We start from the raw sequence: 24276 nt of genomic DNA on the forward strand, positions 1-24276 counted from the left end.
TCCTCCAGCAGCAAACCCCAGGGAGACACTGGCAGCGGTAGCAAACCTCGCGTCGAGGGTTTGCCAGGTCACAAAATAAACTGGGACTGGCCCATTTGGCAGAAGGAAGCTCATTTCATAGCGTGACTCCTAACCGCTTAGCATAGGAGACGAAGCATCCAGCCAGGCAGCCCCTCAGCAAGTCTCATTCCCGCTGGCATCCCATCTACATCCCTGCTCCCAGCCACGCCATGCACGCCCGGGGGGTACCTGGCCTGCGGGCTCAACCGCCGCCACTGCAGGATGTTTGTGCATTCGCTGCTGAAAGGCTGCCGCCACCTCCCCCTGCCCAAATCTGCGTCGCATCATCAAAACTGGCCGAGGGGGCCAAAAAATAATCAATTGCAGCAGCGGGGAGGGAGCCGCGCTGCTCTCGGTGTTCGGTTTCACTCGCGCTCAGCCGAAAGCCGGCTTTAACTTCAAGTGCAGCGAGGGTGACGTCAGGTTTGCAGAGAAATCCTGATCCCCAGAAACTCTTCCTGCGGAGGAACCAGGCTGTGGTGGGCGGGCACCAGCCCGTTTCGCGCTGGGGATGCCCCACACGGAGGTTGGGAGATGCCTACGGAGGAGCTGGGCATGTGAACCGGCCCTCCCCCCGGTTCTTAGTCCAGATATAAGCAGACTCGACGTCTTCAGCTGCCAAGGTCCTTTTTTGTTTTCTATTCTATGTTTTTAAAGCTGACAAGACTCAGCTATAAATTTAAGAGCTGAGTTTCTCGTCACTGCCCAATGTGGTTATTCCGGGTGACTGAAACCAAAGCCCCGGGCGGCCGGGGCTGGGCTGCGGCCACCGGCTCGGCAGAGCCAGCCAGGGCACGGGACCTCAACGCTGATTTTCATCAGCAAACAAAAAAGGTGGTTTTTGTGGCCCAAACATACGTTGCTTCTTAAGGCAGCTGACACTCTACTGACGAGGGACAAACCCACCTTGGACATCTGTCTCGGTCTTCCAGAACAAGATCAATGCCAGTAATTAAATAAAACATGGTAATTTTCAGCGATTCTCACCTCACACGCAGAGATCTCACTGCTCTGAGGTGTTGAATGCAACCGTCCTCCATTCTTCCTCATCTTGTCCCGTGTCACCTCCACGCAGCCACTGCAAGAGAGCTCGTGCCAACGCTACAAAGAGCAAAACAGTAAGAGCCAGGCAAATCAGTTTCTTAAAACTTATTTTAATATCCATGTCTCATCTGTTGGGTAGAGCCAAAACAGTCTGGCCTGGTTTAAGTTACAAATTCTTCATACACTTTTCTTTAAGTAAATGAACAGTGTGGCAATAGGGTCTGTTACTGGAAGTGAAACCCATATTAACGAGGAAGCGTGGCAGCCAGAATTCTACCAGGGTTCTTCACGGCTAACAGCCCCGGGGAAAGGCCACGGCTGTCCCCAGGCCCCCGGATGGGTGTCGCACAGCAGGAATAAATGCATCTGACACAAAACTAATCACACCCACAGAGATAGCACACACTGTATGTCCAAGAAACGAGGGGACCGGGATAGAAAAAACCCTTTTAGAATTCTCCCCGATGCGGACAGACACCGAACCATCAGTTGCAGCAAATGGGATGAAGCATCAACCCCGATTTCGCCCGACAGAGGCTGAACAGACGTGTCGAAGCGCTGCTTGCTAAACAGTTAACTTCTGGAGTAGAGCAGCAGGGATGGAGAGGGCTAAGGAATCATGGCTGAGGATTTAAAGATGCAGTATTTCTTTTCTTTGTTTAAAACACTACAGTTTAGAGACCACCTTAATGCAGCTGCAAGTGAATACAGCCAATTAAAAGCCCAAGAGTCACTACAAAAATAGTAATAAAAATGAAAGCGGCAGAGTTCTCTGCTTCCCAGGTCCATTGCTGAAGTTCAACAGACTCCGCCATGTTTCAGTTGATCAAAAAGTTCCTGATCAGGTTTAAGCACAATATTTGCAGACGATGGCTTACACTAAGGCAGACAAGCGGTAGTTCTCTCTGAAAGTGCGTGACGGAGAACATCGCTTGCCACGAGAATGCCATTCGGGTGCGGAGTGTCCCAAACAGCCCACGCGCTGCCGGAGCTGCGGGAACAACCCCGGAGCTGCCGCACAGAGACACCGCAGTGGTCTGGGTATCGGGTGAGGAAGTGCGCACGGGGTGATTTGTTTTTTTAAAAACACCACCCCGAATTGCAGTAGTGCACCGCTCAGCTCCCTCCCGAGACAAACCTTGCTCTTGAACACTGCATCTTTAAATATTTCTGGCTAGGAACTCCTGCCACATGTTAGGAGCGCTCCAACCTGGCTGCCACATGTTCAAGTGCTGTGCTTTTCGTGTGTGTTTTCAGTTTTCCTTCAACGCGGGGGGGAAAAGGGGGCAGAGTGGGGACAAGAGGCTTGCGTTTCACAGCAGGCAGACTCCAGCTGAAGGTGTAAGGCCCCTCCAGGCAGATTACAGAAGGGAGACAAAACCAATAACCAGTGTTTGCTCCCTCTAAGAACATTATCTCATTCCCTCTCCTTTGAGATCGGATGCAGCGACGGCAGCACGTTAGGAAAGTCAGCAAGTTTTAAAAGGAAAGTGTTAAGGGAGAGAGGAAGCTTTGCTGCCAAGTCACTTAATGGAGAAGAGCAGACAAGTCTTCAGCTTCAGATTTTCATAACCCGAACAAGACACGTGCAGTACTGCGTGAGCACGGATCACACCTGTGACCAACTGCGCTGTGCTCCGATTCTTTCCCGCTCGCTGCCTGCCTTTTCAACAGTCGACAGGTATCATGCTCACGAGGGCAGAGAGCGCGCCGTGAACATGTCGGGGTGTGTTTTCAAAAAGAACAGCACTTCAAATAAATTAAAAAGGTGCAACCGTTGAGCGTGCTACGAAGCAGCGGCTGAAAACCTTGTGGCAGTCTGAGCTGCGATCCACCCTGATCAGAGGAGATCGACGCAGGCCTGTTCTCCCGTGGGCTTCACCGCCCTCCTGAGAAGGTGAATTATTCCTAAGAGGCCACCCCAAGGGAGCAGAAAGCTGCACCATCCGCAGAACGAACACTGCCATGAACCTGCTAATATGGGTTTCACTTTGAGACCAGAAAACTGTTTTCTTCCAAAAAATTGTTATTTTTAAAAAACTGAAATTAATTGGGGGTAAAACACTAACTCTAGTGCCATGAACAGGCAGGATCAACTTTTTTCCCCTCCAAAGGGCAAAGAGTCATATACCATCCCCAGCTGAACCTTGGTGCTTCGAGCTTTTCAGGAGATGTTACCTAAACTTTATTAAAAGAAAAAGAACAATGTTTAAATATCAACACTGGACTAGCCCAGTCTTTTTCCAAAGTCCACATTCTTCATATGAAGCACACACGGCGTCCTGGATTCCCCAAGGCTGCATGTTCAGAAGTTCACAGTACATGGAACCATGTCTTTTTGTATTTTCTTGAGTTTCCCCTCCTTGCTCAGAGCAGCCACCCTTTGTGGTCATTTACTGGATAAACCTCAAGCCATCTCCTATCCAACGTGGCTTGGCCTAGATGCCGAAGGTTTTCTTGATGAGAGTTGATGTTGTCATGCTCTATGGATGGAAAAAAGCAAGAGAAAAAAAGCACCTGGTACAGGTTTCTTGAGACCCTTGCAGATTCCTCTATTCCAAAGCTGTTTCTGAAAGTCTTTTTGCCGGTTTCTCAAGCAGTTTTTGGCCTATTACTCTGTCTCAGTTTGAAGAGCTGTTATTGGATGTTCCAGAGGTTGATGCAATTGCAGCTCCAGCTGGGCTGCTTGTGGATACAGATTTGCGGATGTGAGGCAGCAAGTATGGGTCACAGGCCAGCTGCTGGACATCTATCCGATCCTCCTTTCGGTAGGCCAAACAACGTCTGATAAATGCCTGCAGACACCCCAAAGGCAAAACAAGAATTAGGAGACGGAGAGAAACGGGAAGCGTTCTTTGACAGACAACTCTTTGGGAGCAAGGCCAATCTGACAACCCCAGCGCTGAAATTCCTTCCCCAGTGACCAGACAGCCCAGCTCCTACACCAGAAGGTCATCTTTTCTCAGGAGAAAGCACGGGTGGAGGCACACGCTGCACTCTGTTCGATCCTCAGCCTGACAACTACAACACAAAGCCACCGACCGACCACTCTGCAGGAGGCAAGCATGAAATGCAGAACTTCTCACTGGGTTCAGGGAAACCAAGAGGAAGGAACTGCCAGTGCCTATCGCTGACTGACATACACAGGGCGATCAAACTCGCTGCAAGAAGATTTACCTTTGCTTCTGGCGTGACTACTGGCTTTGGAGGGAACTGCACCTCGGTAGCTTTCAGAATTGTGTTCTCCTGCAGAATATCTTGCTGTGACTGGTTGTGACCGAAGGGCTACCAAAAAAAAAACAAAACGGAAGACAGTTGTTAAAGGTTGATGACAGGCATTAAAAAACCCGTAACGCTACTGTTTATCGTCCCTTGACATCAGTATTTTTCCAGGCAAGAAGCCCACAAATGCTGTGAAGGTGCTGCAGATTCCAGCCAGATGAGCAGGACGCGTTGCTCCTGCGCTTAAAGTGAACAAAAAGGACCCAAGCTGAAACACGTCTGGGGTGTCTCCAGCTCAGACAGGAGGGATCTCCGCCTGCTTCCAGACCTCGTAGGTCAGCTTCAGCGTGTGCAAGAGGGCCTTCATCTAAGCTGACAGGAGATTCACCCACTTCGCTCTTTGCTGGGCTGGTTCCACCATTGGTCTGACTGACAACACTAAGCAACAGAGCGTGTTTGTCAGCCCAGGTGTTCACAACACTTGGTTGCCAAGGACTTGTGAAAACAAGAGTTGATGGAATCCATTTCCTGCTCAAGCCTATGGTCTTCTGTCGTCATAAAACAAGTTACCTTTTGTCACGACAAATCACCTCTTCCTGATCTGCACCCCTCCCTTCCAAAAGCTGTCCTAAAAACTTTTGGGTGGGTCTTTGTACCTACTTTTTTTTTTCCCTAAAACACTTGCAGCTGTCAAGCACTATCAGGCTCAACAAAGACTGAGCGCATCGAAAGCATCACAAAACAACGCCAGACCACGAACCTCAGCGTCTGGCTCTGAATGATACACTTGTCCTGCCATAATGGCCTCAGTGGGAACATGCCCAGTGGAAAGAGATATTCTGCAGAACGTTGCTTTTGAAGGAAGTGCCATGTAGAGGAAAACACAACCAAGTGAGTTCTCCCCACTCCATTAGCATGGACTCTGCCTTGGAACTGAAGGCAAGGAGACAAGGCAGAAGCACCTTCTAAGCCTGGGGAGGAGAAGGAGGCAGAAGCCAGGGCTGCCTCCCTAAAGGTTTAGGAATTACCACTAGGAAAGGAGTTAAAATACCTTCTTACCTTTCTGCCATAGAGACACTGATAGAAGATGACTCCCACTGACCAGACGTCAACTTTATTTGAAATCTTTGGAGGTTCTTTCCCAACCACAAAACATTCTGGTGGCAAATACCTGAGATTAGAAAGAAGAGGCAACAGGTTACGAACAGCATCTCCAAATAGTTTCAATAATTTTCTTTTGAAAGCAAGGAACAAGCTGTTCTGTGATCAGATATTGGCTTGGGACTTGAGGGACCCAATTTTATTTCTGTGCATCTTTGGGCCAAGACCACCAATACATACCCCTTCTGGGGACAGCAATCCCAAGGACTCTCCAGACACTCATGGTCTGAGCAAGTCAGCACAGTCAGTTTCTTTTCGCCAGAGCACATAAACCAGTCCCATTTTCTTTTATCTTCAAGAACTGGTATTTGTTGTCAAAAGGGCTAGGCCAACAATTCCACAATAGAAACACACAGCCAAAATACATATTTCTAGAAATACAACCCCAGATGCCACGTCCTAGTTAGAGACACTCAGCCTCGCTCAAACTACAGCTAGTGTCATTTTTAGGAACGCAACAAACCTGTACAATACCAAATGCCTTAACAAATGTTCCTGTACAACTGTTGCCCATAGTGACAGTTTGCAGCTTGGGTAATATCCAAGAATCACGTTCGGTGGCACTCACTGTAGGTCATGCTCTCAGCCACGGGAGATGCAGTGACAACACTTGGCACTGACGATAACGTACTGCTGAAAACATCCTTCTCATGACACTTGAAAGCGAAGCTCTGGCTATAGACAGCACTGTGAGATTTACATCTTTTGTAAGAGCTAACTATGGATTTTCACCTCCTCATTTCAGTGGAATACTCTTTCCACCTCCCTGTGTACCCGGGTTTCCAAATAGGCATGGTATTCTCCTCCTCCTCGCTTAAACTGTTAGACAGTGTCATTATGGACTGTGAAATAGCAGCCAAGCTCCACTCCAGAGCTCGCCATCTCAGCAGCACATGCAGTTTTTCACCAGGGCCTTTGGAGAAGAGATGATTTTCAAATGTATAAACACTAACCCACTGAAAAGTAAAAAGCTGCCAGCCTCGAAAGGAGCTGTGTGAGGACAAGAACAGTTTCCAGGGCCTCAAATCTCCAGTGTCTCAAGCAGTGGCAGCACATACAGAGCTGACATAGATCCAAAGCTGTTTATAAACTGTTCTTGATCCGTAACTTGCAAGTGCCCGAGGCGATGCTTACCAGTAAGTACCAGCCCCCTGCGATGTCAGTTCCATGCCATCAACAGAGTTGTAGCTGTCATCATCCATGATTTTGGAAAGTCCAAAATCTGTGATTTTTATCTCTCCACATGCAGTACCATTGACTAGAAGAATGTTACCTAGACAGAGGAAAAAAACAGCCCCTTAGGATATACATCTAGCAGGAAAAGAACAAGAATAAAATTGCATTGAACTCTGGCGCTCTGCAGGAGAGGACAAGGAACCCACACAGTGAGCTGCGGCAGCCTGGGGTAGATGTTTTAACACTCAATACCCTGAGCTCCACAGACAGGTCAGCTCCCACCAAGCGCTAGCAGTGCCCATCCTTGAACGACCCAGTGGCCCGACATTACTTGGAGCCTCCAGATTCTGAGCCCTATTAGCCAAACGAGCTTGCCACCCGTGCTGTTTTGACCCCTCCCAAAGGTCCCATTGGAAGGGCAGGTCAAAAAGGAGGACTAAGGCGAGAAATACACATACAGAGTTATGACTCATTCTGCCCAGAAGTCCTGACTTGCCCTGGCCTCTCAACAGCCAGAAACTCTCTCCTTCCTGGCAGTGCTCCCCAGTGGCTTTCTAAGCTCAAAAAGGACAACTACCGCTTGGGCAGGCAAGAGTCTTTTAGAAATCCATCAAGGATCAAGAAGTCAGATCATCACTGTTTTTCTCAAAGCCTACAATAAAGCAGGAGAATCGTGCGTGATGGCAGTGGATGAATCACAGTTTTAGGCGACTGTAGGCAGAGCTCTGCAGCGTGCTCAGACAACATGAGAGCAGTCGGCAGCTGGGGGGGGAAGAAACAGGGTCCCTACAACTGGTGCAACAGCACCACCTCCCGTACAGATTCCTCATGCTGATGCAATAAACCACATCACACACCGGTTACACAATGCCAATGAAGTGCCACCAGCACAGGGAGACAAGCCAGGGATAACTGCCCAAAGAGATGGCTGAATTTTACTGGAGTAGGAAGACAGCTGGGCAGCCTGTATGCAGCACCCCAGAAGAAGGCACTTCCATTTCCCCCCTCGTGACTCTGCCCAATGATAAAGGGGAATCTGCAACAACGTTTGGAGCGGACCTTCTATGTGGCAGGCGTTACTGAATTCAAAGGCAGAGAATTCAAAACCCGAGCAAACAGTTCGACCGTCTGTCCTCAGCTTTGTGAGCTGCCACCCGGTATGAACAACCGAGTACTTCCAAGCTCGCTTCTGCCACCACATTTTCAGGCAGCTGACTACAGAAGGAATAAGCCGGAAGAATGGGAACACGAAACACACTAGTAATTATGGGAACCCTTTATGAAGCAATAACAGAAGCTCTCAACAGCAGAATACAAGCAGGACATTAAGAAACCAAACACAGACACTTGGTGGTTCAAGGGCTCATTCTGAACAAGGAGTCTACTTTTTCTAGAATGTTATTTCCTTGGTTTATGTTGCAATTCTGGGAGACAATACCCTTTTCACAGCATGTTCTATGCATTTTAGTGTTTTTCTTGTTGCAAGTTAGTTTTCCCAGACAGCCCCGTCTCCTTTTTGCTGTCTGACCAAAGTAAACTTCCCCATGTTACTTATAACCCATTACCTTTAGTTAGCATCCTTAAGCACGTCAGCTAGCAGCACAGCATACCTGGTTTAAGGTCATAGTGTATGATGGGAGGTTTGATTTCATTTAAGTATTTTAAAGCATTCACAATCTGCATGATAATGGATCGCGCCTCTTTCTCCGACATTAACTTGTGCTGTTTCAGGTAGAAGTCCAGATCATTTCCCTCACAGTACTCTAACACTGTACAAAACCTGAAGGCAAAACAGTAGTTGTTGTAATTAAGGCACCTGACAGAAACCAGAACACTTCGTTATTGCTTGTCTGTAAGATTCACCTACTTGGTCAATACATTAAATTAAGAGTCCTGCAGCCTATTAATCCCTTTCTAAAAATAAGCTACCGGGAGCACAGTCCTCAGTGCTCAAGGGTACAAAGGTCAGAGATCCCCCATTAAGTGCTAGATCCAGAAGCGGAAAGCTGTATCAACTGGGGCATTTGCCCAGGCCAACAAAGAGTAGGATTTACCAGTAAAGCACCACATCTGACATAATACGGCTAACTGGTTTGTGAGCTAGGGTCTCTAGAAAACCAATGTTCTGTTGAAACTGCCTCAGATCTCTCTGCAGTACAGTCTGTAACATTGGTGTGGACATTCTCTGGACTCTCCTGGAAAGTTTTAAGTGACCAAATACTTTGTCTGTAGTGAATGGGTCAAACCAAGTCAAAGGATGCAGCAGCATAACTTACGAGTCAGTATCCAGCGAAAAGTAGTCGTATAGCTTAACTATTCGAGGATGATCCAGTTCTTTGTGAATTCTGTACTCCCTACATGCATGTCTGAAAATAGGAAAAGTTTGAGCATTAGTCATACAAGTGACTTAATCCTAAGTTCTGCAGATAGCAAACCCAGACATACCACGCAGCGGTCCAACTTCAATCAAACCCATGCACGTTATTCAGACAGCTTAAGAAAAGGCAAGCAAACAAGGGACTGCGCAGAACAGTTCTCGAGAACCACAGAATCTGAGTGCATCTCAAATGCTGGCAATACTACAAAATAACTAATCTTGATTAATGGTACTGCTTGCCAAAGTAGAATAACCTCATAAAAAATCGTTAAGGGATCCAAGATAGCTGAATACAAAAATCAGCAAGTTCTAGAAAAATTCCAAGATGCTCAAGAGCCCAACTTCCAGGTTTCAAATTTGGCTTAGTTTGTCCCAGTGACTTGTTAGGGAATCAAGATAACAACTTTATCTTTGAAGCTCTGTCGAGAAGGCTTGGCTGCCATTCTGCCGAGCTTATCTAACCCACGGCACTAGGGAGCAAGCGTTACCAACACCAAAAGGCTTCCTGTATGTCCCTTCTAGGCCATGACATACCTATAGTCCTAATCATCTGCGAAAGGATTAGGTATTCTAGGAGGCAAAGGGAAGGGGAAGGCTTTCAGGGAGCACAATGCAGGTGTGTATCTGGAAGATGGGCATGAATAATTGTTTCCCACAACAGCAGAGCTTAGCCATTTCAAGGAGGAGAAGCCACTTTAACGCTTTCTTCATAGAGCGCTACCAGTGCTTTAGAACCTCGTGTCATAGTACTTATGCAAAACTGAGCGTGCGTGCACGTGTTTAAAACTTTTCTAATCTGACCAGCTGGTTTTGTAGGAACTCAGCCTCTGCTGGGACAAGAGAAAGAGGACAGCCCTCAGGCACTACTTCTGCAAGTAGCTACCGGGACAAGAGTGGCTTATGAAACGTAGCAAAACGCAGGAAAAAGTGGCAGCCTGTTCAGAGGCACTGAGAACCAAATGAAGGAGGAGTTTGGAAACACGGCTGTCTGCTTTACAGCCTTACTTACTTGTGATAGTTTTCTTTCTTCTCGTCTCTCCAGTTTTTATTTAACTGGTGTATTTTCACAGCTACGTATCTCTGTTCTGTTAAATCAAATGCCTGCAGAGAGAAGAGCTGAAAATCAGTAGGAATCACAACTTCAAGTTAATACTGCAAAAGCAGACAAGCTCTAACAAACCAATATCCCCACCCAGGAAATCGGCATTACGACATACTGAGCGAAGAGCAAACCCACATTTTGATGTAATTAGTTTCACTAATGAAACCAAGCAACTCTGAAAACAATTGAATATTCTGTGCTTTGATCTGACCTGCCCCATGGGATCTAACTAATGCCGCATTTATTCTGACATTTTACCACCAGAGCTACAATGAGACCAGAAAGGCCAAATTACCAAAATATAGACAGTTAATCACACTGGGAAAGACCCTGCCATTATTCCCCCAAGCCACCTAACTCATTTTCTACACTCAGTGAAATAAACCCAGAACATACAGAGGATTTTCAATACTTTGTTTCACACTGGTAGCTCAGCTCTCCATCTTGGAGCATAATGTTTCAGCTTATTTAGAAGATGGAGAATTCAGTGGCAGAACTGTGTAAATCTTGTGCTGTGTTTTTTTCCTTCCAGTTTCTGGCTATTTAGGCAGTCTTTAAAGAACGGACCACTGGAATTCTGCTCTTAGAGAAATGCAGAAATCTTTTGCCTCATCTGAGAGCAGCAACGGCTAATAATTTATAGGACGGGGCAAAATAAGCAGACAAGGATAAACTGCGTCCATCTCAAAAGTTGTGTACTTAACTCCTCATGCTTAATAGATGGGTCGAGACCCTGGAGAAGAAGGGCTAAGCATTTCTTTGTTTTAATAACACAGTTACAACGCTTAAGAGCAGTCAGCTAGGAAGCATTCATACCCTCTTGCTTTCCTCTGTGGAGCCAAGGCTTTCTACTGAGTCAGCAAAGCCTCCAAAGAGCAATTCAGGGTACTTACACGTGCGGCTCACGCTCTTTTTTTCACTACCTGAGCAGTCTAGCCCCCTTGGTTTAGATATCTATTGTTGTACTGCATCAAAATAACAAATCAACGTGAAGTTTCCAATATTTGCATTGGCCTAGTTCTTTTTATTATAGCCAAATTCAACGTAAATTAAAAACTACTAGATGGGGAATATTTAGAACTGGAAAGGGTCTAAGCGTAACAGTCAAATAGCGAGCACCAAAGTATCGCAGGTCTGGGCCATGCAAGAGTGCTGACACACAAGTAATTCTCAGTTCCAAGGAAGTCCCAAGACTCTGCACACACACCTCCAGTCTGCTACTTCAGAGCGTAAAATCAAGACACAAGGGGAAAAAAAAAAAAAAAAAGGCCTTCTACCCCCAGGACATGCAAGCTTTGCTCTTATTATTGGCGCTCTTGTCTCTTATTTCCGGTGATGTTCAGACTTGCTATGCCATACTGAATAAAACTTAGCCTCTTAAGGTATTTGCGTGTAGCACTTGAAGAAACAAGTAGTTTGCTTATCTGTTCGGCCAAAACTTGCAGACTTGGCGCAGCATTTTCTCAAAACATACATTTGCAGGGAATCTGACCTCTGAGGACCAGGGCAGAACCCCAAAATCTCAAGCCTGCTGTCTAATGCAAGCCAGATGGACACGTGCTTTGTCCTCCCTTCTTCCTCCACAATCACACACACACCACTGAGAAAAGTGTAAAAATCCTGCTTACTGCAATATTTCATTGCAGATTCAGATCACACCACAGATTGCCACTTCAAATTTACCTTATATACTTCACTGAAGCCGCCTCTACCCAGAAGATGTAGCAACAAATATCTATCATTTAGCGTCGGATGGTCTTTAAATCTATCAAGAAAGACACAGTTTAAGAACACTGACAGAAATACTGCAATCTACTGCACAATAAATTACAGCTACCACACAGCTTAGAAACAACATTTTTATATTAAGACAGAAAAATATTATAATTGTGTTAACGACTGACAGATTTGGTACTATTTGATCATTTTGCACTGATGAAAGACTATGTAATGGTGCCTTGACACACTTGGAAGCCTTTGTCTTACATGAACTTCAAGTTTATCACCATGCCAATTTAAAAAAAGATTGTTTCCCATTATGAAGGGGACATAAAAAATCATTACGTGTTCTTGTCCCTGAATCCCATGTACTTACTGTGAATTATCTTCATTGTGTATCCTTTTCAATTCCCTGATATGTAGATTTCTAACTCTCTCTAGCCGTTCCAACTCTGCCTGGATCTCTGCTTCTTCCTGCACAAGGAAAAACCAAAAGGAAACCACAACACTGTAAGACGGTGCAGTTAGCACTTCTGCCTGATTTACAGAAACACACGTTAATTCCACTTGTGAAGAACGTTTTGGTAAATAACTTGTTTGGGAGATTAGAGAGATGGTCATCGTCAACTAAAAGTCAGGTGGAAGGTGATGGGAATGAAAACTGACTGGGCAGTTTTGTTTACACCCACACACAGACAGGAGCAGACACATCTTTACGCCTTCTTAACGTTTTCTGTAATTAAGAAGCATTGTAGCTCTGGTCCTGCTCCTTCCTTGATTTAATTGCTGTGCAGCTGGTTTTGTAGGAACTCATCCTCTGCTGGGACAAGAGAAAGAGGATGGTCCTCAGAAGTAAGAAATAGGGACATCACGATGCCACATGGGGACGGGGCAGCATTCGGAGAGGATGGAGATTGTGGAAGGACAACACACGGTCCCATTAGCGGTAAGAGGTAGAAGAGGTCAGAGCGTAACTTAGTGCCGTGGGGAAGTTTTGATGTAGAGCTGAAGTTCTACTGCCCTCAAACACAACGCTAGAGTTCACATCGCTGTGGACAGGGTTGCAAATCTCAATTAAAACATGCGCCTTGAGCAGCATTATTTGGTATATATGACTCAAGGGACACAGTTACCCATTTGTCTTGTGACTCTTTTCCTTTCCTTCTCAACTTGTTCTATTTTTAGGCACAAAGAATGAGCTGGTTTCCAAAAGTGGAGAAGGATAAGCACAGCTTCAGACAATGCCACGATCCCGGAACATTACTTCATTTTCCATTAAGGTCCATTTCCAAATGGATTCCTCTGTTCCAGGGTGGCACACTACGTGCCAGCATAGATGGACCTGCAATGAATCCACTCTAGCAACGCGGAAGCCGTAGTTGAGCATGCCTTTAGTATAGTCCTGCTCGTATCACTTATCTTTGCTCATAGGTCAATAAAATGTAACGGGCAGAGTGCCAGCGGATTCCACATGTGCATTAACTTCCCCTTGCCACTGAAAATAACAAGGAGCGCAGTAGCATTAATGAGGCCTTGCATTCAACTGGTGTGTCAAGGTTACAGGAAAAACTAAGTGTAGAGTTCAGGCCCCACCTGAGAAAAGGAGGACAACTCTGGCAATGCATTTCCATGCTTCCTCTTTGTTTCATAGGGGAAAGAAAACTCTTTGGCCTTAGCAGAGATCACAGCTAACCAAGAAATGGTGGAAGACATCTATTTTTTTTTCCCCAGTATTTTATCTGTTGAAGTGTCCCAAAAAACTTATTTATAGGTTATTGCAATCACTTTAAAAGGTAACCAACAGCTTATCTAATTATAACCTCACTTGCAGGTACGATTCCTACTGAAGCCAATGTATTTGAAAACAAACGTCCATTGCAACGACCTAAACAGGGATAGTTTCCAAAAGCCCAAGAGATTTTATTGGACTGTTACTGATAATGCTGATTATTTGATAATGCAAAGAAATGTGAAAGCCAATGACGGTTGCAGTGTTTGTTGTGTTCTTGTAATTTTCTTCCCTATAATTTTCCATTCCTTCCTGTTCCCCCCTATTAGACACGTACAGAGTCCAGCACTAGGGCCCATCATAGTGAAAAAATAAGACGCATCAAAACAGTGGAACTCCCTGCAGGAAATCGTAATTCTAAGGACACAGAAATCTATTTATTGAAGCAAAGAACATCTTTCCTGAATACCACTGCCTTGGAAAAAAATTATTACAAAATCCTGGCCATCTCTTTCAAGCAAAAAAAGCCTCTCTGTTATTAAACAAACAGTAGTGACCTCTACAGAGCAATGCTATTGTTCATAGAATACTGAATCAAAAACCCACCTAAAAGCCTTTTCTGCGGTTAGTTCTTACCTTTTTAAGATGACCTAGTCGGAGTTTGAAGATTTCTTCCTGTTCGTGGTATTCTGCTAACGTTAACCTGCATAGAAGAGAGATCCAATGCGTTAGGTTTCAACGCATGGGATAAAGTGAACAGCCTGCAGAATACACATCTCCAGTGGAAGTGACAAGTACGCAGAGCGTGTCAACAGAGACAAAAAGCTTAAACCTTGATAAAGCACATACTATTTTCAAATCCAAGACCTGAATAACACCTGTTTAGGCTAGCGACTGATTTTTAACACAGAGAGTTAAATCGTAATCTAAGTGTGGAACTCTGAAGCACAATTATTCCACATCTTATTTTTTCCATTTAAAGTTTGCTTTACTGACTTGCTTTCAAAGTTTTCTTTGTAACAAAAGCTGGGTAATTCAACCCTGCTATTTATTCTGGGACTAGCAGTACCACCTGGCCACAGAGCCACTGCAAACAGAGCACTGACCTGGGATTCAGAACTTTTTCCTGCTTCAGGCTCCGCAAAGCGGCTTCCAGGGAAACCTTGGGAACTTTACATCACCTTACCACCTCTTTGACCTCATGTGTAGTTAGGAGGAGCAATGGGATAAGGGGAATAATCCCCATTTGATTGATGGTAAGTGATGTGCAAAGTTTCCATCCTAGGTGGCTGCTCAAAAAAAGTTTCATAATATTTTCAATGTCTTTTATAGCCAAAGAGCGTCACGTAGGACAGAGGCAAAACACAGCCTTACACTAGAATAACGACAGATCCCGTCACTAGTGAAAGGTAATGATGTGCTGAGATCTCTAAGGTTAGAAAAAGCAATCGTTATACTCACTTTCTTACTACCACCACCAAGGAGTTTGGTAAAGGCATCACATGTGAACATGAAGTTATGAAGCCCGTTATCAACTGCATCGGTTTACTTTGTAAACAAGATAACACACGTGACAGCATATAAATATCTTTTTTGAACCTAAATGGAGTTCAAAGCGTATCCCAGGAGGATTCCTGTTGCAGCAGTTATGCCCCGCGTAGGACTTAGTAAAGAGGTTAGTGTATGAGGTCTCCACAGCACCAACACCACAACTAGTTTGAAGAGGGGACCGAGTGCCGTGTCTGTGCAGGGCCAGGGGACACTGGCTCACTGCTCAGTAAATTCAGAGGCGGCAGCATTCAGCTGATTAAGCGCTCATCTCGAAATGCCCCAACTTCTCCCCGCTGTTGGTAATGCAGAGGGTTCCACATAGTCGAAGTAAGTGATAAAGCAGTTGTTAGCTGATAAATTTAATGCAAAACTCACAAGCCAAGTTCCCTTTGAAAGAATCCTGACCATAAGAAACTGCTTATTACAAATCAAAGATGCATACAAAACACAGCCCGTACCATAAATGTTTACATGTTGTCTCATTCCATATAAAAGCATGCTAATTCACACACCTCCCCCAGCGACAGCGAATCAGATTCCGCTAATCTAAAAGACCATCCCAAAAGTTTAGGTCTTTGGTTGGTGTTGCTGTATAAGGAATAAAAAGACAATTGAATAAACCAGCCACAAGCTTTCCACATATTCTAGTGCACAAATGAAATACAGAGCTAAACACCAACAGGCTACTCCTTAAGCAAGGGATGTAATGAGTACCACCAGGCTAACACTGCTCAAAATAGCTGCCTGTTAGCAGCAAGCGTTACAAAAATCAAGGGGGCTCTAAGACAAACACTGCTCTGTTTCACAGAAACATGCCTAAAATACACCACTAGTGAAGCTGAAGACTCTAAGGTTGCCCAGGCTGCCCTAACAAACCTCAAAAAGCCCCAGCAGACTAGTCTCCCTGAATTAAAATCTTACTCACAGGCTAGAAAGTAGTTTCAGAAGAGCGCGTGTCTAAATTCGCATCATGAGACCCTCCTCTCCTTTTTAAGACACAGAAACAACCACCGAAATGGAACCAAAAATCAAATGAAGGAACTTGTCTGCCCACCTCTCACTCAACTTTCAGAAACATTTATATTCAACTTGCCTAAAAGACGCGCCTCTAAGAAAAAGCCTCCCTCCAAAAATAAAAAAAATTTTGTACCCGATACACATCAGTTCAACAAACGCATTTACAGGGTAACTAGTGATTAAGGAAGCAGTCAGTCAGTACAGCTGCTTCAGCTGACTTGCAAAAACAATGTTTTCATAAGCTAAAGCACTCCACATGAACCACATCCATACACTGGCAAGCAGTTTTTATCAAGAATGCCACAAGAAGCTCTTGTAAACCACAACAATAAAACCCTGAAATATACAAGTGAAGAATGATAAACCAGCAAGAAACGCAGAGAAAAAGACCTGGTAGCACAAGAAGGCTTGCTAGCAAAGCCCAGTAAAGCTAGATTATGTCAAGGCAGGCTCACAACACAGGGAGGAGCTCACTGGATATCAGAGACATTATCATGATTTCCAGGCACATCAAGAGCTGCGCTGCCATGTCTGCAGAGTAAGGCACCCTACAGCTGCACCAGTCTGTTGGGGAAAAACATCCCTGCAGAAACGCGGAAGGCTAGACGTGTCCCTTGGACGTGAAAGGTGACCACAACCAACAGCAACGTTTCCAAATATCCACGCGCAGATATTCAATTTACTTGTCCAAACTCAAGTTGCAATGCAAAAGGACGGCTTTAGAACTTTATTTAGTTCTTTTCCAGCTCACTTGGCCAGAACGAGGGGTAAATCATACAATCTTCATGGTTGGAAAGGACCTTTGAGATCATCGAGTCCAACCATAAACACACACACACAAAAAAAACCAAACCAGAAAACCAAACCCCTACAATCTCTGCCACTGGAGCATGCCCTGAAGTGCCACATCTAGACGTTTCTTAAACACCTCTAGGGATGGTGACTCAACCCCCGCCCTGGGCAGGCTGGTCCAGTGCCTGACCACTCTTTCAGTAAAGTAATTCCTCCTAATATCTAACCTAAACCTCCCCTGCCGCAGCTTCAGACCCTTTCCTCTGGTCCTGTCATTCTTCACCTGGGAGAAGAGGCCAACCCCCACCTCTCTCCACCCTCCTTTCAGGGAGTTGTAGAGGGCAATGAGGTCTCCCCTCAGCCTCCTCTTCTCCAAGCTAAAACATGCCCAGCTCCCTCAGCCTCTCCTCGTATGCCCTGGTCTCCAGAGCCCTCACCAGCCTGGTCGCTCTCCTCTGGACACGCTCCAGCACCTCAATGTCCCTCTTGTACAGAGGGGCCCAGAACTGAACACAGCACTCGAGGTGAGGCCTCACCAGTGCCGAGTACAGAGGCACCATCACTTCCCTACTCCTGCCGGCCACGCTATTCCTGATACAAGCCAGAATGCTGTTGGCCTTCTTGGCCACCTGGGCCTCTATTCAAGCTACCTATTTGCAGAAAGGACACAGTGCCCTCCAACACAACACACCCGATCAGCAGGCACCAGCACCCTGTTCGGGGGCACCGCCTTGGCTGCTGAGAGCACCCCGAAGACCACAGCTCACCCATGTGCCACCTTCTGCAGTGACTGCAAAAGGCAGCGGGAGCTTTTATTTCACATGCGCTTGTAATGATCAAGACCAAGAATTCAAAGGAACCCCAAGGTCAAGTCGTGCCCAGGAGATTTAATAGTGCAAAAGGAAAAGTGTCATTGAGAGTCAACAGCAATGAAATGAAGGCCGTAAAGGAAACTGGTAGAAGGTAGGGGTATTTCCAACTCAAGAAAACTTCCAAAAAAATAATGTTCTGCATTTCTTGTGAGACACAGCTTTGAGAACACTGGGACTCTTAGAGCACCAGTAACTTCAAAAGAGGTAGGAAAACAAATCTGTAAGAAGAAAGAGTAGCACTTCAACTACCTCTCCATTTCCCTGACTCGGGTATCTGCGAAGGACTGCTCTGGAGATAGAGGTCAATGCTTAATATACTGTCCTTATAGAGAGTATATTTTTTCTTTAGTATACCAAATTGTTTGAAAATTCTTACCAGAAAGTACATGGAAATAAAGGCTTCTAAATGTGTACAATTTTTTTTTTCCTTTAAAAAAAAAAAAAGCCCCATGTATCACACAGCGATACCAAAATAAATCCTGAAGTTGCAACACGGAAGAAAGAGACACCACTTTTCAAACTTGATGCAACAGGAACAGGAATACTGAAAAAGTTACTGCATTCAAAGTTAAGCTCGTACAAAGTCTGGACTCAGCAATGATCCTTGTTTTACTCCAATGAAAACTATTTAGAACTGCAGCCAGATGTTGCCGAATGCCAGGCTAATTCCACAATATTCATTTGTGCGTGGAGTAAAGCCTAGAGGCAAGGGCAAGATTCCGTTTCCAGTAGATATTTTGTGCTCTAATCAAAGCAGCCAGCTTTGCAGTGCACCAAGAAGGCCATGTAACCTACGTTTCATTTTCTGCTCCATTGGTCTTGTTCTTGCGCTGCTTCTGCTCGTTGCTTGCTGGAGGGGTCTGTCCCATCGCAGGTGGCTTCCGTTTTGCTAACATTTTTCGTTGTCTTTCTATTTCTTCCCGCTGGGAATTTATCCTTTCCTGTTGCCTGGAAAGAAGAGAGTAGAAAAAACCGTGAAGGATGAACTATTGGTATGTACTCAGTTGTCTTCAGCATCTGTTCTTAACAGATTGGAGCAATGAATTTCAAATCAGTTGTACTTGTAAGATTAGTAACAAAATATTTTTGTACGGTAAAGGGGGATGTGCCAAACATTATGCCTCACATTTTTGAAAGGTATTTTTACATAAAAGGGGATTCTTTTCCTGGCCCACAGAAACCTTTCAGTAAGTGAAAGGTTTTATTCATGAAAAGGATATCCAGGAACAAGGAGCTGCTAACCTCACGGAAAACCCAGGGATCCATGGTAAGTCACTAACTTTCCACACACTTTTTCCTAGAAGGCTCTGTTCTAAATCTCAAGCTTTCCTGCTAAAGCTATTCCTGGAGTCTGGCACTGAGAAAGTATCCTTATGCTTCAAGGGTACGGTTAAACTATCCTTAGTTCTCTGAAATATAACCAACGCCATTCCCAATTTCACTAAGAAAATTCTCTCCTCCAAGATAAAAAGACTTAAAACGTTTTACAGTGATAAAAGCACTCTTGAAATTTCAAGTCTAAATGACTTGAGCATTTACATACTTAATTCACTTTTAAAAAGAGTCTGAGACTGCAGGTAAATATTCCAGAAGTACTTTTTCCATGTCTTACAGCATAAACTAAGGGGGAAATATAAAGTCCTTAATCTGCGCCTAACAAGACCTGCACCTCCCTATCAGACTACAGAGAAGTGATATGATTTTAACGGATCACACATAGCTCTAATGCAATTAATTTGCCAAGTCCTACTTAAAGGTCTAGGCCAGGTGGGAATTCACTGGATATTTTCATTAACATCCTGCATAAAAGGGTCTCTGATCTTCATTTCCAGGTTTCTGCAGCCCCTTTGATCACTGTTACCAGGAGGCAAAAAAAGTTAAATCGTATGGATTTTCTCTTTTAAGCTTCTCTACTTTCTACTTTAAAAAAGAAAAGGAGCTAATTAGCCTTCCGTGACTAATATATGCAAGTATGCAAATCAAACTGATTGACTCAAAATCTGGTCGACCCCTCCAGCCCAAGCACTGCACAGCCGGGCAGGTGCACCGACAACACCCGACAGGGCAGCGGACTGCTTCCCAACCCAGGGGCCAACTCAAACAATTCGATTCCAGTTTCAAGTCTCCGGGGGTTTAAGCGGAGACATATTTCTCACTACAATGCGAAACCGTTCCCCATTGTCAGAAGCTGAGTTTCTATCTGATGCTTTCATGCATCAGTCACACCATTCTCTATTTTGATATGTAAGACATCACAGACAACTGCTTAGTTTTTCTGTCTTTGCCTCTGAAGGTAAAGACAATTTCTGTCCTCACTTGATGAGGTTCTGGAAGGCATAGCCATCTGTCCACTGCTCGGTGAAGGACGCCCCGTGCCGCACCGTAGTGAAGTGACCTAGCCTCAATCGATCCTGCATGCTCTTATCTCTGCATGCCATCTTCTCCTGTTTTGACTGAAAACAAAATAAAACACATGTTAAAATATAAACCATAAATTAGCAGCTGAGAGCTGTGCTGTGTTTTAAATCATTACCAATTCTTACTGCTTTCCATTGTTTCAGTACTGCTTATCTGAAACCCAGCTGAAAATCATTGATCAAATAATTGCTGGCGCTTCACGCTGGTCTGACAGGCATTTGTTTGACCTCCTCCTTTCTGACATTTCAGCCTCACCTTTCCTTCCCCATTACTGCTTGGGCAGCTCACACCCATTCTACCATCAGCTGAAATCAGTCTAGCAGTAGGATTAAAACTCTCCCTTTGTATCAGCAGCTTAGCGAGTCTCCAGACATGGCTCTGATCAGGCCCTTATTCACTCAAACAGGAGATGAAGGAAGAAAATGCACCTTGAATCACTGTTAAGACTAAGATAGGGTGACGAGCCAGCTCAGTCCTAGACTCACACCACTCCTAGAAGTGACACAATCTCAATTAGGTCACCAACACGCCTAAAACTTGGGGGTGGTGTCTGTCACAGAGCGTGTCCGGTAAAGGAGCGGAAATTTCCAAGGCCTGAGATGAGAGCAGCAAAGCTTCAGTCAGTTCGGATTAAAGATGAACCAGCAAAGCTCCTCACTGGAGTCATATATAATGCCAGGTCTACATAACACCTAGCCCGGAGTTACAAATCCTCCCAGAAACGGGAGTCCCATTCAGCCAAGAACAATCAGCTCTGTGACAAAAATCAACTCAAACAGACTGCACGTACTGGCCAGCACCCTGGTAGTTTTGCCCATCCAGTGCCCACAAACAATAGATGTAATTGGCCAACAGGTGAAAGAGCAATCAAACCCCCACATTGTTTAACCATCAGGAAATCTGGAAATCTTTCAACGCTGAAGCAGGCTGGATGCTGGTAAACAGCAGCCTGGCAGTTTCCCCAGTGTCTTTAATGTGTTGTTTTGAGTGTTATACAAAGCAATGATCTCCAACTTTGCTGTTTGAAAGAAGGAAAGATCTAAATCACTTGCCCATGTCACAGAGCATATCTGGCAATTTCACTGCACAATGGGATACCGCTCTTGTATTGCCAGAGCTAGACAATGTCGCTTTTCAGGAGTACGAGTTTCCCAATCATGTCTGCCGCGTTTACAGCTCAGACTATTTCACTTAAGCAAGAGAGACCGCTCTTTGAGACCGTGAAAAGTAACGAAATCAAAACATTCTGAACCACTCCAGTCTTAGCATTACATTCCTATTTGCAGAGAAATAACTCAAGACAGAATTCCAGTTGTCTTTCACCACTGTAGCAATAGGAGCAGGTTTGCGCTGAGAAGTTTTCAAGGACATGAACTGTGACTGCAGAGATGTGAAGAGTCCCCCGCTCACCTTTTCTATAAGAAGCTTCTTGCTCATTGTTACACATCTATTCAACCGCTCCTTGTACTTCTCCAGCATCTTTTGCTGTTCATCTATCTGCCGTCTCAAATCGCAGTTGGCCTAAAAGCGAAAAGAGAAGAAAAGCCTTTGACTTTAAAATCACTCAGAGCCAAGCTAAGCATCACCTAGGAAGAAGCTTCTCCAGCTAGCTCTAGGCATCAGATTAAAGAAAGCAAACCAGCAGGATAAGGAAAAAAGAGTAGGTTCCTCTTAGCAAAACATGCAAGCCAAGCTCTTCGATTTTTAACCCACTCCTTACCCCTCCTACAACAGGGAAGTGCCATCACCCTGGTTTACATAAGGAACTAAGGTACAAAGGGACTAAACACAAGCACCAGGAATATTTTAATTTTTTTTAAACATTTAAGACCTTGCCACAGCTACGAAGTCTCAAAATAGCTTAGTCATCCCTGGACTATCCTCCCTCTTCAGCCACAATACTGGCAGAGGAAAAGGATGGGGTAACTCCCTTTGCACTTCCAATTAAATTCTTGTTCAAGTTGCTATCCATTAGCCCTGCTATATAGACTGCTCCCAGTAACAGATGCTGTTTTTAACACCACCAGTGTATAGCGGGATTTTATGTGCTGCATTTTCGTCGATAAAAAGTTACATTTAACCATCCCCCTTCCAAACAAAAGTCTGACTTCTGATTAAACAGCGGATGGTAACAATAAATAAATTTCCTGCTTCATGGATTGTTTTCCACAAACCCACATGTGTGTGTCTCTATGAGCTTGCCTTAGCTTTTAGGTGCCGAGAGCAGACACACAGAGAGCCTCCCCTCTTCTCCCTTTAATGTGTTTTCTAATCCTTTTCAACACTTCACAAGAGATGCCTCTCCAGCTGATGAAAGCCAAATCAATGAGAACTCCTCCATTAAGACAAGATCCTTGATTTAAAGGTATTTATCTTTTACTGAAGAATACTAATGGGTTAAGAGAAGCTTTACTCTTTTGGTTTCACCAAAAGATGCTCTCCTCATTTCTGTACATGTCACTGACTCTCATGAACGAGCACTTCAGAATACAACTTCCCAGTCGACCGAGAGGCTACTGAACATGCTGCTAAACAAAAAGCGGAGTCAGCTCCTCAGAACTTAGGAGAGAGGAATAATTCTGCAAACATGTTCGGTTAGCTAGCAAAATATCAAACTGTGCAACAGATCAAAGAAAGGCCAACGACACTGCTGAGGACACAAACACCTGAGCTACACCTGGCACCACAGTCGCTGCCGCACCGCTTGTGGATTCAAGCGGGCCCAAACAGAGTATCTACAAGGCAGGCAGTTATCTTGCAAGTAAGGGACGACCGGATTTGTTTTACCTTGCGAGTCTTGGTTCTACAAACGGTATACAAAATCCTGCTCTGCAGCCTGGCTGGCACATGCATTCTAGGTATCTTTAAATAGCAGCTTTTAAAAGAGTTGTCCCACTTTAAATACTTACTCTTAATAAGTCATCTATCCTCCCCTCCTTCTTCTCCAAGTCAGAGTTTTTACTGTTTTCTAGTGCAGATATTTTTTCCATTGTGAGGTCAGACTGTAGGGAAAAATGACCATAAACCACATTTAAGAAAAAGAGCTGATATTTCAGATAGTCAGCACGTAACATCACAGTGTAACCCTCTCTGATCTGAACAGTTAGGTCTAAGAAGAAGGAGCCGATGCCCTGCATCAGGGGAAGAACTTTCTCCATTCTTCATTTTCTTATTGCACGGTGGGCTCCTCCAGCACAGGAGGTTCAGTCATAGAATCACAGGGTTGGCAGGGCCCTCTGGAGATCATCCCCTCCAATCCCCTGCCAGAGCAGGGTCACCCGGAGCAGGTGGCACAGGAACGCGTCCAGGCGGGGTTGGAATGCCTCCAGAGTTGGAGACCCCCCCACCTCTCTGGGCAGCCTGTTCCAGGGCTCTGCCACCCTCAACCCTAGCAGTCAGCTAGCACAAAGCTGCTCCGGAGAACGCAAACTGGTAATAAAGGGCTACAAGATCCTCTGCATCCTGCAAATTTTGGTTTCATAGTTGAGTTCTGCCCACTCGTTGGTGGTCTCTGACATTCACTGTCCTTTCCTGCAGCACAACGTACCTCATACAGCAAAAAGGCTTAAGAAAAACCCCACCAAATCCCAACTCTCAGCTGGAATATCAAATTTATGAGATCTTTCACAGGCACGGACAACTACCTGCCAGACAAAAGCCAATACTTGTGGGTTCTACAGTGGTCTTGACAGAAAACACAGGTCTTCATTTTAAAGTATTATAACAGATTGAGAACAGGAATATTAGGCACAAGCCTTTGTTTCTGACAAACTGACGTATTAGTGCCCACTATGGACAGACGCTTTATAGTTCTTGAGTTAAACCTATTTGGAAAGTTTTATGGGGTGCAGCACATCTCAAATACCTTCACCAACGAAGTGAGAGTTATACCCAGGAACAGAAGACAAAAGACATACCCTATATTCCCTAGCAGTAGAAATATTTCAAACTCAGCACTCTCATTAATGGGTGCGGAAGAAAAGGTGAAAGAAATCAGCACGTACACGAACACCGCATCTAAAATACCCAAATCGAC

The 24276-nt window shown here is 44.9% G+C and overlaps 1 protein-coding gene across 13 annotated transcripts in view; it reads right to left on the reverse strand.

Moving 5' to 3' along the window:
- Nucleotides 1-1194: 1194 nt before the first annotated feature.
- The window catches only part of TLK2 (tousled like kinase 2), a 45072-nt gene continuing 21990 nt past the window's right edge, over nucleotides 1195-24276 (reverse strand). For all 13 annotated transcript variants that reach the window (XM_074561702.1, XM_074561704.1, XM_074561699.1 and 10 more), the window contains 14 exons: nucleotides 23150-23242; nucleotides 21651-21761; nucleotides 20139-20275; nucleotides 18618-18770; nucleotides 14227-14293; nucleotides 12238-12335; nucleotides 11826-11907; nucleotides 10050-10141; nucleotides 8940-9029; nucleotides 8274-8443; nucleotides 6622-6760; nucleotides 5386-5497; nucleotides 4282-4389; nucleotides 1195-3899 (listed from right to left, as the gene is read on the reverse strand). In XM_074561702.1, coding sequence (XP_074417803.1) covers nucleotides 3726-3899; nucleotides 4282-4389; nucleotides 5386-5497; nucleotides 6622-6760; nucleotides 8274-8443; nucleotides 8940-9029; nucleotides 10050-10141; nucleotides 11826-11907; nucleotides 12238-12335; nucleotides 14227-14293; nucleotides 18618-18770; nucleotides 20139-20275; nucleotides 21651-21761; nucleotides 23150-23242 — 1626 coding nt within the window. In that variant the 3' untranslated portion in view covers nucleotides 1195-3725. The remainder of the gene's footprint in view (nucleotides 3900-4281; nucleotides 4390-5385; nucleotides 5498-6621; nucleotides 6761-8273; nucleotides 8444-8939; nucleotides 9030-10049; nucleotides 10142-11825; nucleotides 11908-12237; nucleotides 12336-14226; nucleotides 14294-18617; nucleotides 18771-20138; nucleotides 20276-21650; nucleotides 21762-23149; nucleotides 23243-24276) is intronic.

The sequence above is a fragment of the Larus michahellis genome, chromosome 18 (assembly GCF_964199755.1).
Source record: "Larus michahellis chromosome 18, bLarMic1.1, whole genome shotgun sequence".
Classification (NCBI taxonomy): Eukaryota; Metazoa; Chordata; class Aves; order Charadriiformes; family Laridae; genus Larus; species Larus michahellis.